Source organism: Dendronephthya gigantea, unplaced genomic scaffold, assembly GCF_004324835.1.
Source record: "Dendronephthya gigantea isolate DGI-Jeju-01 unplaced genomic scaffold, DenGig_1.0 000002F, whole genome shotgun sequence".
Taxonomy (NCBI): Eukaryota; Metazoa; Cnidaria; class Anthozoa; order Malacalcyonacea; family Nephtheidae; genus Dendronephthya; species Dendronephthya gigantea.
This window is the reverse complement of record NW_021163012.1, coordinates 2604158-2619459: the sequence shown is the minus strand read 5'-3', so window position 1 is coordinate 2619459 and position 15302 is coordinate 2604158. Positions and strand designations below refer to the sequence as shown.

General features: G+C 38.0%; 1 protein-coding gene across 1 annotated transcript; it reads right to left on the bottom strand.

Annotated features, from left to right (window-relative positions):
* Nucleotides 1-141: 141 nt before the first annotated feature.
* LOC114534592 (T-box transcription factor T-like) lies at nucleotides 142-14149 on the bottom strand. The gene is made up of 8 exons (XM_028556057.1): nucleotides 12304-14149; nucleotides 11933-12208; nucleotides 10117-10381; nucleotides 6985-7125; nucleotides 6472-6533; nucleotides 6230-6285; nucleotides 1213-1365; nucleotides 142-977 (listed from the first exon to the last, which is right to left on the bottom strand). The coding sequence occupies exons 2-8, from the start codon at nucleotides 12157-12159 to the stop codon at nucleotides 751-753; spliced, it is 1131 nt and encodes a 376-aa protein (XP_028411858.1). The 5' UTR covers nucleotides 12160-12208; nucleotides 12304-14149; the 3' UTR covers nucleotides 142-750.
* Nucleotides 14150-15302: the final 1153 nt, after the last annotated feature.

The following is a 15302-nucleotide window of genomic DNA, read 5'->3' as shown; positions in this document are numbered from 1 at the left end:
TCATTTGGAAGACTAGCAAACCAAAGTGCTAATCTGACGGTACATGACATTTCGTGTATACTTGAAAATTCAAATCAAATTACATAAAATTACGCCATACACATGTGAAATGTTACCATAAATAATTTTTACTTCTATTTCCAATTCTATGTACAATAACTTAATTATGAACATCGTTAAATACGTAGGTGAACGTAATAGAAAGTTAAAAACGTCTTAGGGCAAAAAATTGTTAAGTCTTCAGTAACTAACAAAACGCCTCTCATAAAAGTATACTATACAATATCCGTTTTTAGTGATATATACTGATATCAAATGAATCTAAATTTCAATGATACATGCAATCAATCTCAAATAAACATAACGTCAATGTAGTAAAAAGGCCGAAGACTGGACTAAATTCGATCAAGTCTTAGGACTAGATGAAGCTTGAACAAGTCTTTGGACAGGATGAAGTTTGATCAAGTCTTAGGACTGGATGAAGTTTGATCAAGTCTTAGGACTAGATGAAGCTTGATCAAGTCTTAAGGGACAGGATGAAGTTTGATCAAGTCTTAGGACTGGATGAAGTTTGATAAAGTCTTAGGACTGGAGGGAATTTCTCAAGCCTCAGAACTAGATAAAGTTTGAACAAATTTTAGAACTCGCGAAATAATCAGTATTAGGACTAAATAAAATGTATCTTTCCAGTTGAAGTTTTTCACAAACTTTTTCCGTATAATTTAAGTGATAAATTCAACTACAGATTGATCAACTCCAGTGACCAAAATTTCCTGAAGCCAGTGCAGGCAGATGACCACCAATCCCAAACGTGGGTGACGTCAGCTTACTAAAATCGCTATGGTGATACCGTGCGGAGTCTGGTAACGAGGACGATGAGGTTGAGGGGATCCACAGGGAATTATGTGGATCGCGCGATGATCTTGAGAGGAAACCGAGTGGTGATGACTGAGTGTCGTAAAACGGATGAGATGATCCTGAAATGAACAAAAAATGATAATAAAAATTATGACTGATGCAGTTTAGAGCTCACATGGACCTGGCCCAATAGGAGGAGATTTCATTTATCTTTAAAGTCAGTTTAGTTAAGGTTTCCTCCTGTAGTAACACTGGATCAATAAGAGATGATCCTTACTGGGCCTCTAGGAAGAACAGTTTAGAACTGACAGAGATAGCCAGTATATAAGCAAAGTTAGTTTAGTTTAGGCTTACCCGCAGGTGAAAACTGTGGTCTCTTCATGAATGTGGAGGCGTAAGGATTAGTACGATGATTTCTCAATGAGAATCTTTCACAGGTAGTCGAGTGAAGACGGTGATGATGCGAGGCATGATTCGGATGTAGACCAGACGAACAGAGCCAGCTATCTGTAGGAGAGAGGGATAAACATTGTCAGAATATACACTGTACATGTGACGTTGACTAGACAAGAAAAAAAGTCACAGAAATTTTCCTAAGTTAGCTGAAAATTAAACAATGAAATAAAAGCTTTGTGTTGTAACTGTCCCAAGGCAAGTTGAAATTTTGAAAATTAGTAGACTTGCCATCTGTTTTTTACACACATTGCTCTTGAATGTGCTGAAGACATTGAAAGAATGATTTGGAATATGATCATAGAAACTGCATGGTAAAATACAAAATAGACTTGGAAGGTTTAATCTAGACACTTAACCTCCTAAAACGCCATCTTAGTGAGATTAGCAATGTCACTTGAGTGCTAAAAGGGAATTTTATGGAGCATATCGCATACAAACAATATGTTTTGTTTTGCCATACACACCACGCTCCGCGCCATATGTTTCGAGCATCATATCAAAAAACTAAACTTCCTTTGCTAATTTGGTTATCTCGCCAGACTGTAATATACATGATTATTTGAAGAATGAATGCTATTAATGAACGTAGCGGGATTAGAACTGGCAATGAAGTGTATGTTTGTTCAACTAATAAAAGAAATACGACTGTGTAAAATTACTCATTTATATTTCCCGCTTGTAAATTAAGTCTTAGATGAAACAATTTTCCTCCTAATTTGCCAGATGAAAGCCCGTGTTTTATTAACCGACAATATCCGTGTGTTGTGTTCCCTTGCTCCGACAAAGTCACCGACTACAATTAATTCAACGACTACAGTTATTATCTTTATTAAGAAGAGGATGATCTTCATTTCACTTGACGAATATACATCCTGAAAACTGCTTTTCCCAGAAGTCTAGCAAGGAGCATCTCTAAAATGTTGATCCAGTGTTACTACAGGAGGGGACCCAAACTAATTCTATCTATACTGGATAGCTCTATCTGAACTGTTCTTCCTAGAGGTTCAGTAAGGATCATCTCTTACTGATCCAGTGTTACTACAGGAGGAAACCTAAACTAAACTAACTTTATTTATGCTGGATAGCTCTATCAGTTCTAAACTGTTCTTCCTAGAGGTCCAGTAAGGATTATCTCTTAGTGATCCAGCGTTACTACAGGAGGAAACCTAAACTAAATTAACTTTATTTATACTGGATATCTCTATCAATTCTATAGAATATTTATAAACTGTTCTTCCTAGAGGTCATCTCTTATTGGAGGATCATCTCTTATTGATCAAGTGTTACTACAGGAGGGAAACTTATCTCAAAATCTAATATGTGAAAATGCCGGCTAATTACTTGCTGTCCGACATAAACTGTATCATTTGCGATTTAATTTAAACGGTTGTATACAGTGCATGTATATTAGAATAGGAAAATTAATATAGCAAGATTCATATTTAGATAAACAAACGTTCACTTTATTGTGAGATTTAATCAAGTCAGTGCAGTTTATCGTTCGGCTAATCATTTTAATTAGCCTTTGGCGCAAAATTAAATTAAGACGTGTTGTTTTATGAAGGCAGAATTTAACGAAATTCTTCAAGGAACATACGGTCGTTATAATGTAGGCCCAGCCCAATGTTATGGCAAATGTACGCTGTGCGATTTGTCGTATACGATTCGTACCCTGGCGTATGTGAACGTATGAACACAGTACAAACGTAACGCTTTAAATTCGACTCCTGAACAAAAATGAATGGCGATTGTGGGATAGACACTCTTTTGCATTCGTCAGAATGATTTAAATGTTTGTCTAAACAGGCCTTTATAAAGAAGCAGCTATATACATGCAACTATATATAAAGGACGGTTTTGAAAACATTTCTTTAAAATCCGAGCAACTTTATGATTTCATACCCGTAAAAATGCATAGGTCGCATAAGTAGAATACTATATATAGTCTTTTTAACCTGCAAGTTATTTAGATATTGAAAAAAAGGAATTTTGATGTTTGAAATAAGGTCCTTTCATCATTGCATGTGGTAGGTTTTGATCACCGCGCTATTTTTTTGGAAACCTGCGAGTTTTACTTGAATTTTGAAGCGATAACTTTAGCCTTATATATATATTTGCACTGTTTAATAGCTTTAGCTTTTACAATTCACAAAACAGCTTGTGGTGTGTTTATGCTCGTAATTGGCTTGAAAAGATAGTAGTCTTTGTGCTGTCAGTTTCGATAGCATTGAGTCATGATGTGATTCTTTGTGACAGATTGTGACGAGCAGGTCGCACACATGTCAACAGGTTTCCCCACGCGAAGAGCTGAGAGTCGTTATATTTGATTTGACAGTAAACAGCAAGCTTGCGCTAGCATGTAAATTGATTGAGATTTACGCGGCCATAACTTATGTATTGCGTGGAAATGGACTATAACTGAGCGCCATGCAAGACCAAGTAGTTTAGCTCTTTTGGATTTTAAGAAAACATCTCCGTTTAAAACAGAACTTGTCGTAGTGAAATGGTCAAATGCGATTTTTCAGGCCGTATGTTCGAGAACCAATATAGCTATAGCCTATAGCTTGTGAGAGATTCAACATCAGGTTATCTGCATGGTATGAATGTTAACGAACGGAGCGGCAAATGTTTTAACGTTTGGAAGTGGTTAGAAATTCCCATGACCATGCATGCGTGCGGGGGATTATCGTACTTAATCGCTAGAACATATGAATATTTGAAAACGACCCTGAGAGAGCGATAGAAACAGCAGGTCAACAGAGACGGCATGTGCTCTCTTCCGCTAGTGTCCTACCCGCTCATAGAAAAATAGCATTTTTGACAAAAGGATGGCGAGCATTACATACGCGTCACAAGACCATGGAATGCTATGCTACCCCCAAAGTTTTCATTTCGACTCCAGCGCAAGATTATCAAAGACGATATCGGTGTGGGAGACTTCGTTAAACACGCCGAACTATCGTCCAGTTCCCTCCAACCATGAAGATCTTATTGACTTATTGTACCACTGGTAAAATATTTACATTTTCCCGTTTAGTTAAAAGTACCAACTCTGAGACAATTTGTAACGTAGCTACTATATGTTGATCTATGGGAAGACAAACTATATCACCCGAATGAATAAACCCATCGCATATTCCGCTAAATTTTGAAATATTTTTTCGATATTCTTTTCCTTGAAAGACAACGAGAGTTTGCGCAAAGTTTGGTAGCAGAATATTCTGAATATAGAAAATATAGACCACTGCATTCAATAAAGAGAATTTTGACACACAAAATTGCTTCAATTTCTTTTGTACAAAAGCATACGAAATTTGCCAACTTTAATTGGCCATATTTTCCAATATTTTGCTACAAAAATCAACTAATTTTGTACGCCTGTTTGTTTGTGGAAACACCGCGTGAATTTATAGTTTTGTGGAGCTTTCGGTCCGTAAACCCGGACAAAATTACTATTATCGCCAGGCAAACATTCAAACAACTTAATATATTTCTCTACCAAAGTTTTTGGATTTGCTGCATTTGAGACGCTCTTTCAAGCTATGGTAAAATATACAAGATACTTAAGTGAAAATGCATGAGTCTAATGATGGCTCAGTGAAGTCAGGGTGAAGTAGAGAATGTTCGAGAGGAATATAAACGCTTCGTCGCTTGGTTTTGGAAACCCAATTTTGAGAGGCGTGCTTTTTTTACAACGATTCATTAAGTATTGCACATGGCAACTCGAAGTTTTTAATATATCTAAAGCCTGTATAGGCTCTCAAAGGCTTTTCTAATTAAGTGACCAATAGATAAGGCGGTTAATTTCGTGTTGCAGTAAATATAGCGAGGCGGCAATGTCTCATAAACGGTTTCCTATTTTTTAATGATTTGTGAACATAGCGGACAGCGCGTATATAGAGATCCTGGTTCAAAAAAGCGGCGCCTGGCGACACGGTATCGGCCGGAACCGACACCGCTACGGCGGCGTGGCTTTGATGCCGAAGGGTTTGTGTGTTTAGGTAAACAGCCGAGCAACACATACTTGTAAAATACTAGCCGTATTACTTGATAAATTAGAACCGCAGGGGAGATGTGATAGACGCGTAACTTTAAGCGTTATTCTTAAGTGGAACTATAAGTGTTGACGCGCCTTTCACGGCAAAACGTGAGGAGCGACAAGCTGCCTTTGAATTGTCTGAATTGCATGAAGATTATTAGATATCTAGTCATTTTAATGGGAAAATTGGAGCCGCGGGAGAGCTGGGAACCCCGTTGGACCTTCAATTATCCCTAAACGTTATTCGCTGTTAAATGTAACAAAGCATCGATCTATTTTTTCATGTGAAACCGTAACTTGAGGTAATCTCGAGTTGGATTTAGCTACAGATGCAGGACGCTTGGTATCTTGTTATTTTAATTGCTAAATTGAAACTGCGGGGCGCAAAAAAAGGCCGCTATAACTTCAATTAACTTTAAACGTTGTTCGCTAATAGGCCAGACCTTTACGGTATCAATATTTGGCCATGAATTAACCCGTGTATATTACAGAAATTTGAAAACAAAATATCAATATGCGGAGTAAATGATATATATAGAAATTTTCATATAAAACGTGTTTTGCCTCAACACAAAACATGTGTTCTCCGTTATTTACTTTCATACTAACTCTCCCAACAAGGGCATGTACTCAGGTCGAAACGTCGAGAAGTGTTTTTGTTTATTTTAAGGCAGTTGTTAAACCATATTTGATGCGAAGTTTTGTGTCCTGAAGGCGTGTCTTACTTAGTTTTACTCGATAGATTATATTGGTTTAAGAATTGCGTGGTTTATATGTATATACTCAAAATTAAGAGCTCGGTCAAATATCACCGCCTATAATTACTACTCAATAATTTTGTATAAGGAAACAGAATTGGCTTTTGCAAAAACTTACATGTTGGACATGAAGTCTGATTCTCAGGCATAGTTTCAGGTTCCTTGTGCTCGTGTCTAAAAAACGAGCAAAAATCGTGGGTTGTAATTCACAAAAGAACAACGATAACATGCATTAATCCTTCGTTCAGGCTCTGGGCAATGTATTGCACAGGAATCCTATCTTTCGGTTCCGAAATAGGATTATATACACAAGGGGAACACTTGAAAACGCAATAAACTATGTTTTATAATTCCTCATACCGTTCTTTCGCATCCAGAAATGCTTTAGCAAAAGGGTTAAATTTGATTTTTAACGACGTAATCTAAAGAGATTGAAAAGATACAGTTAGGCGTTGTCTGTAACTCATTTACAGTCATCTAGAGTTTAGAACTGATAGAGCTATCCAGTGTAAATAAAGCTAGTTTAGTTTAGGTTCCCTCCATGTATAGTAACGCTGAATCAATAAGAGACGATCCTTACTGGACCTCTAGGAAGAACAGTTTAGAACTGACGGAGCTATCCAGTATAAATAAAGTTAGTTTAGTTTATGTTTCCTCCTGTAGTAAAACTGAATCAATAAGCGATGATCCATACTGGACCTCTAGGAAAAACAGTTTAAAACTGAACTAAAAATTGTCTAAAGTTAGTTTAGTTTAGCTTTTCTTTTGTGGTAACACTGGATTAAAGGCACACTAAATTAAATTTCTACAAGCAAATGTGTATACACATAATTTTGTGTCGTAATAATCGGCGGTGAATTTTCAATTACGAACCTCCTCATTTTGATAAGCTGTGACTGCAACAAACTGAGTTTCACTGAACGAATGCGTCAAAACGGTTTGCTGTTCGTTAGAAGAGCCAACTTTTATCACATGAAGTCTTGGTTCGTATTTGTGAAGCGAGTTGAGCATAATCTAGAGAGGAAAACATAGCTTAGTGTAGTATATGATGTTATAAGCGTGTTGTATACAGAGTGATTAATGTTTATGAAATGTTTAACTTAGGAAAGTAAAAATAAACATCTTTGGAGATTAACGGCAAAATTGCACAAAAACGGAGACGTATATATCTCGTATAGAGTTTATTATGGGTTTCCTCCTGTAGTAACACTGGATCAATAATAAGCGATGATTCTTACTGGACCTCTAGGAAGAACAGTTTAGAACTGATAGAGCTATCCAGTATGAATAAAGTTAGTTTAGTTTAGGTTTCCTCCTGTAGTATAACACTGGATCAATAAGAGATGATCCTTACTGGGCCTCTAGGAAGAACTGCTTAGAACTGATAGAGCTATCCAGTATAAATAAAGTTAGTTTAGTTTAGGTTTCCTTCTGTAGTAACACTGGATCAATAAGAGATAATCCTTACTGGACCTCTAGGTAGAACAGTTTAGAACTGATAGAGCTAAAGTTGGTAAAATCCGAGGTATATAGATTTGACTATACATAGCTTTAAAAAGCCAAGTTTAGTTTCTCATTCAAGCTAATCTTATCTACATACACTTTGCCTGAACTTCGGCGTCTAATCTGGATAGGAACAAATATTTACAATTGGAAATTGCATGGGAAAACCAAATTCGTGAGGTGTTAAATTTTCTGTGTTTTTCTAAGATTAAACTCGGTAAATCATCGCACTATATTTGCCCGGGCCGTTTCAAGTTGTTTGGTTAAGCAAAGATCTTTCGAGATGGCAAACAAATTTCGCGAAGTAAATACGACTGTCAACATAATCGATTTTTCTAATAGATGAGATTAGCGGGAAGCCACCGGAAATTGTCAGCCATTAAGGTCCAACTTAACAAGCCTGTATCAATGCATGCCGCGATGAAGGCCGTCTATGAAACGTGGTGACTTTGCAATGCGGAAAACGGATTAAACTGAAATACAAAACAGTTTTTAAAAGGCTTTTCTTTGTGCTTGGATATTAAATTTGCCCTACAGCGATCGCTGCGTTTAACTTTGTATACTTGCTAGGAGATTAAGATCTCAACAACTATAGTCTATATTGATTTTGGAATACAATTTCGTCAGGCAATATACGGCCTACAAAACAGTTTTTAAAAGGCTTTTCTTTGTGCTTGGGTATTAAATTTGCCCTACAGCGATCTTTGCGTTAAACTTTATATACTTCCTAGAAGATTTAAATCTCAACAACTATAGGAGTATAGCCGATATTGATTTTGGAATACAAATCGTGAGGTAATATGCAAACTGTTTTTAAAACTGAGCTTTTTTCTTTGTGTTTGGATATTAAATTTGCCCCTACAGTGATCGCTGCTTACGCCTTTATATAATTCCTAGAAGATGAAAATCACAACGAGTCTATATATTGATATTAGAATACTAATTCGTCGGGCAATTTGCATGGTTTATTGAAGTACCTGCTGATGAAATGTCACGAAACGATTTCATTGTTTTTAATCTTTCAAGGTTTATGCATTTTTGTTTAACGAAAGATTGAAATCTTTCTGTGCAGTTTTTCATTCCAACGATGGTAAAGTTCAGTTTAGCGAGAACAGCTATTTACCGCGCCGTTTCAAAATCCGAAGAAAATATAGTTTGCTAATTAAGGTGGTGAAACTATAAACATTTCACTTCACAAGTCAGGGAATATATCACAAGTCGACGCCACTTTATCACCGAATTGAATCATAGCATGTTTGATCAGGTTTTGCAATTTCATAACACATCTTCTTGTACAAGCGAGATTCTTCGATAAACGGTGGCCAGACAAGGCTCGTAAGAAAATGCCGAATGAAAAACAACAATTCATCTGGGCAAATATAAAATCTTTTAAATATACAGGTGTATCATAGCCGGCGGAAAGAGCAGACAATGTAAGATTTCATTCGGAAGTAAAAACAGTTCTTACATTCTAAATGTGTTGAAATTATACATCAAAAACGAAATATTAAATAATATTTCTAGTACATGGGTCAGGATTCTTGTGGTTTTACGGTAGGACTGGTCAGATGTTCTGACGGGAGGATTTGATTCGTGGATTTCGAAAGTCTGCATGTCTAAAACTGCGAACCTGCCTTTAAAATAAATAAATTTTCTGACCACAGCTGGTGTCTTGGAATTTGTGGTGAATTTGGAGAAGACCTTATCTTAAGTGATTTTGCGCTCCTGTGTTCCAAAAGCTCTCTTACATTATAGCTGAATAAGATATCAAAATATCTCATGTAGGCTGTGACAGTAATTCCACCCTAGTAAGTCACATAGTTAGTCAATTAACTTATCATTCGTCAAGCAGTAGAGAAATTTCCATCTTAGCTTAAGGTCGTCTTAAATGCTGCTAAATCTATTCTATACCTTACTCGCTAAACATCCATGCAGTGAATGAGAGATCAGAAATAAGATCATATTTATTAGGCAAAGCTTTGTGAACTTGAGTTAAAATTTCTGCATTTTACCTAAAATCTTCGACTGAAGGACAGCTATTTATTTATCATGGATCAACAAGAATACGCTCTCTGTGTTAAACTCGACGAGTGGATGAGAATTTTTAGTGATAAGGCGTTAAAATCACTTAAAATAAAGGGCGAAAGGTTGTCTATTTAGATAACCACGTTGAATGTTAATAGTGTTGAAATCTTGACGAAGGTGTAAAAAATTTCTTGTGTCAAACATGAATGGTTGACCGCACAGGATGAGGTAGTTTAGTTGTAAAAAAAGATGATGCACGATAAAATTAAACGAAATATTTGAAAAGGATTAGTTGGAAACTGCTTGAGAAGCATTTTCGGTTTTGGATGACTTAGGATTGCAATGTTTTTCTTTAAAGAAAACGGGTTACCAGGATTTCATGACACCTCGGCGGAATGCCATGTCGCCGCGGTTTACGCTCTCAAGTCGGTCCTAATGAATATAGCAATGATAACAATAATGGCAAATGACAAGTACCTGCCCGTTTGTGTTCTGCTTGTTAGTGAGTTTTATCTTGGAGAACGAGATCGGTTGTCGCATCCAATGAGCTCCGAAATTGGGCGAGTCCGGATGGACGTAGATATTGCTGGGGTTCGACGGCTCTGCTTTCCCCCCAGGGATCCATTCCCCGTTCACGTATTTCCATCTCGTCTCCCCAACCGGGACGAAATCCAGCAAAAACGAGTACATCGAGTGAGGATCTAAGCCGCTCACCGAGATCTTGATCACCGGGAACATTCGCCTATAGAAAAACGATTATAAACATTGGTGTAAGGTTAAATACTGACTATATATAATTGCAGTAAGCTCGCTTTGGCAATAAGCCGCCCACCGAAACCTTGAAACTGAGCCGGCAACATTCGCCTATGGGAAAAGATTATACACATCGGTGCAAGTTTAAGTGCTGACTATAGTTTATATAGGTTCGTTTCGGAAGTGTGCATGCCTCTAGTTTGAATGCTGCAACTTTGAATGCAAGAATTGAAAAAACGTTTATATATTTTGCCGAGGGAAGAGTTCGATTTACTTTACGGTGATTTGAAATCCAATCCAAACTACGTATTTTTTGCACATTTATTAATATTTCGCGCGAGAATTGAAAGCGTTTTGAGAGTTTTACAAACCGATGGCTACGGTTAAATGCACCGGGTCGGCGGTACCAAGCAAGGAAACTTTCATTTCTCGATGCATGATACAAAATGATATGGCTAAGATCGACCATGCATGCAATGTAAACATCATATGCTAAATCATGGAGGAAATCTCTTCAAACGAAGGAGGTATATATACACATCACTCCTCTATTGACTAAGATATCGTATGCTAGCTTCAACTGCTTCGGAAGATAAGGTTGTTAACGTTCTTTGAAGAAGGGCGTTTCATGATAAATGCCTTGGGTCTAAACGAATCAGATCCGGGTTGTTTAGTTATAGTAACCAAAATAGGTTATATTCGATACGAAAACCAGGCTGCCACGCTTAAGAACATCTTCTTCACTTAAGTCAGACACAATCTGGCTACGGCTGTTTATTTTGTGTGTCTAACCGACTGCCTATATATGAACTGTGCAGTTAAAGTTTCCCCAAAAGTCAACAGTACAGACGATTTTAATCGCTGTAGACTGTGCATATGCATGCATACCATGATGCCGTGAATACAAATAAAATCGAAGAACTGCAATATCTGACCTACTTAACGGAACCCAACATAATTGATCATTCAACATTTCCTAAACGATAACCCGTGAAAATTATCGTCGATTTCAAACGCTCTGAAAAACGATAGCATTACTGGACATGCGATGCGATGATTTACAACGATATAGTCGCATAGTTAGCAAGATATTGCTTATTTTAAAACCAGACACTGGGATTGTCTGATGTTAGACACCGCGCGATTTATCTCAGCCAACTTAGACAAGTTTTCTGACCAGCAGACAATAATGTATATGATGTCGGCTCCGCGTTAAACACCAGCTGAGGTTATTTTGTCTACAATATTTCAAGATGTGCTCTGTTTATACCTAATCCTGAAAAGCTATTCATCGCTTATATGAATACACTATAAACATTGAAACTTTTCTGCAATTATCATGTTTATAATTAATGTCAAATTCGCTACGAAACAGCTCACAAATATCAATTTTAAAATATATACATGCTTTCCTTGCAAGCATTTGGTAAGGCCTTGGAAAGGAATAAGATTTACGATATTTAATACAATAAATCGTAAAATTATAAGGGCAAATTCGACGTTTACTTTCAAAAGGCACAAATGTATACCGACTCATTACCTTCCATTTTTCGTTACGATCATCTCATTAACCAACGAATGAAATTTTCTCCAAAGCTCTGCGTCTTGAAGGACGATCTCGAGTTTGACGTTATCGGACGAGGATCGCGGAGACGATAAGGGATTCATGTCTTTACATTTACTGCCAGCGCGATTTTCGTCCGGTCTACAAGGTGGTTCGTCTATTGTGTCCAGTATATGACTGACCGTGAAAGTTGTCGACTTCATCGGGATAAGATATTCCTCGGAACTTTTGTGCTAGCCTAGCAGGAGTGCTCTATATATACAAAGAGATATACAAGAAATCCGGGTTGATTCAACTAGATTTCAAAGCTATACAGTGTTTAGGTCTTATCTGTAATCATATCTTACCGATAAGCTATGAATTCCCGAGGGTGTATGAAGTTTCTTCAAAGTTGAAGCGGTAAATTGAAGTCGCTCCTCTTCTTTGAGGTAGTCGAAGTTCGTATAACTTTGGTTGTTTTCAGAAGTCTTTTGCGTTTAAGGAGTGGAGATGTTTCCCTCGATGGCGGTGAAGTTTTGATGATTTTTGAATGGTGTATTCACCGCGGGCTTTCCGATTCGCTTCTTCGTGACTAGATTCTTCCCTTGATAGGAATGACAGGATCGCTCGAAAGACAACCGTAAACTTTACTGCGGAATACGCTAGCTACACCAAGACGGAATACTTTCCACCTCTCGTCTGGATCCGACTGTCACCGGCCCTGCGGAGTTGTACCTTTGATGTTCAGAAAGTGCTAGGCGTATTTTCAACTTTACGACACAAACAAACTTGTCACGCGCGATTTAACTTGCGTACAAGGATAGAGAAGAAAATGCGTCGATATTTCCTCGCGAGAAGCGCGCTCTCTACAGCTGTCACTTGCCCGACTGACTGCTACGGCGCTTGTGACGGAGTGTTTATAACAAGTCGATAGCTTGTTGTGAGTTCTGCGTGTTTAATTGTTACACGCTGGAAACGTAAGCGACGATTGTTCCTGAACTAATTAAGTGCGAGCCTCGTCGCGCACACAACATACACAGACCGATGCCCGAGATGTAAGACTGTTATATTAGCTGTAATTACTCGTGATTGGCCGACGCAGCCAAGACCCTAATTAAGCCGACATGGTGGCAGCCGAACGCTGCCTTTGCAAAGCGCCCGTTTGGTTTTCCCCGCGTTGTAGCTTCGCAGGCCAACACGTCGTTCACGGCACGGAGAAGATAGCCGGAACACCCTTCACAACGCTACGGACCGCGTTCGGTAACTGCGAAAGCGCGCCGTGCGTTTGAACAGCCTGGCTTTATGAAATACGGTAATTTATCGTTTGTTTAATTTTCTATTTGTTTCTATTGACATACGCCGTATAGCGAATGTTTTTCAAAGTTGCACGGTTCATTTGCTACGGCCTCTTTCCCCCGCACCTTGCCAGGGTTTGAATTGATTTACAAATTAAAATGGTTGACCATGCAGTCTAACACAATCAATCGTGAGTTTGACAGTTTTTCAGACATACAGAGATACCAGCAATATCTATAAGTTCTAAAAAGACGTTCTTAAAGTTATTCGGACATTTTTCTATCGGAGAGCAATTTGCTTGCGTTTTTTTTACTGTGAAATGAACCGGGTCAGCAATGTTGTGCGAGGATAATAAATATATGAGATATGTTTGTTTTCCTTAAATACCTGCGTATAGCGACTAGCAATTTTTTACACATTCATATGCAGAAGAATATCTCATTCGTCTGTCAATATACAGTGGAACGGACGTTTCAAAAGGCTTATGGAAAATAATTTCAAGTTTGGCAATTTACTAACTGGTGTGAAGAAAGATATTTACAAATGGTACGCATTGTTCATAGTTGTCGGTGGATGTATTATATTTGACAGTCTCGTTCATCGCTGTCCGAGTTTGAGACAACGGTCACCCGCATAAACGAGCATGCATGTTTGTTTTGATGCTAAAAATGCACATCAATCGAGGACAAGAAAGGTCTTTGATTTTTCTCGTGGGCAAGGTGAATGTCACAATGAATTACCTCGGTTGGGCTAGATACCCAATATGAATGAAGTTAGTTTATATCTTCCGGTTTCTGTGGTAACATCAATAAGTGATGATTCTTACTGAACCGCTGAAAAGAACAGTTGAGAAGAAACGAGAGATTTCTAGTATTAAGTTAGTTTAGTTTAGGTTTCTTCCTGTAGTAAAACTGCATCAATAAGAGATGATCCTTACTGGACCTCTGGGAAGAACAGCGTAAAACTGATAGAGCTATGCAGTATAAATAAAGTTAGTTTAGTTTAGGTTTCCTCCTGTAGTAACACTGGATCAATAAGAGATGATCTTCACTGGGCCTCCAGGAAGAACTGTTTAGAACTGATAGAGCTATCCAGTATATAAATAAAGTTCGTTTAGTTCAGGTTTCCTCCTGTAGTAACACTGAATCAATAAGAGATGATCCCTGCAGGAGATCTAGGAAGAACAGTTTAGAACTGATTACTGATACCTTAGGTTTCCTGCTTTAGTAACAAACACTAAATCAAGAGATGATCTTACAGGACCCCTAGAAAGATCAATTAGAAGTGATAGAACCATAGCACGTACGTACGAATTCCTTGTTTTTTTTTCAAAGTTTACCAAAGGTTGCGACCTTGTTGTATTACACCCGACCGCTAAGAACTTAGTTAATCCGTGCGCAAATCCATTGGCAAACTCCATCGGCTATTTGAAGACCTTTAAAGGATTTTCTTGTGTACCAGCACGCTTAAAATTTGACGTGGTGCTAATCCCAAAATCAACCTCACTTTCAAACCCGTGGCTTAACCTTGAATATATGATTGAAAAGCGGTATCCATAAATAGCTAATGTAGGCTTAGACCGCTTTACGACAGTTTGAAAACTAAATAAATCTCCAAACAATCTATTGTCATTGTAGGGGAAAATTTAAAACAGGGAGCTTTAGCAGTGACTGCGAGAACGAGAATCGTTATCCTCGCTCGTTGTTTGCTTACACCATCTGACGAAACTTGTAGACGTCGAGCTTTTGAGTACGAGTTTGTTGATTCATTTCAAAGGCACGGCGACCAGGAGTTGCATGCGTCAGATGGCGTAAGCAAAAGCACCGAGTTCGGGCGCAAAATGACGAATCTTTTACTCGTAATCACGGCTAAAACTCTCTCTAATATGTGTATATAGCTCACGCAGAAATCCGGCAAGCCTGGTCAAAGGCATTAATGGTATATTATATGCAATACAACGATCATTTTTGCGGTTTAAACAGGCCAGTTATTGATGAGACCCCATCCTGGAAGGCAAACTTCTGGGGGGATACATATCCAGAAGAAAACAATGGCAAAACTTTGGAGACCC

Excerpts from the sequence above, each read along its gene's own strand:
- LOC114534592 (XM_028556057.1), bottom strand. The coding sequence starts at position 12,159 with ATGAAGTCGACAACTTTCACGGTCAGTCATATACTGGACACAATAGAC. Across the intron at positions 6,534-6,984 it reads CAGCTTATCAAAATGAGGAG|ATTACGTCGTTAAAAATCAA; the intron begins GTTCGTAATTGA and ends CAATCTCTTTAG. Across the intron at positions 1,366-6,229 it reads TCAGACTTCATGTCCAACAT|ATAGCTGGCTCTGTTCGTCT; the intron begins GTAAGTTTTTGC and ends TCTCTCCTACAG.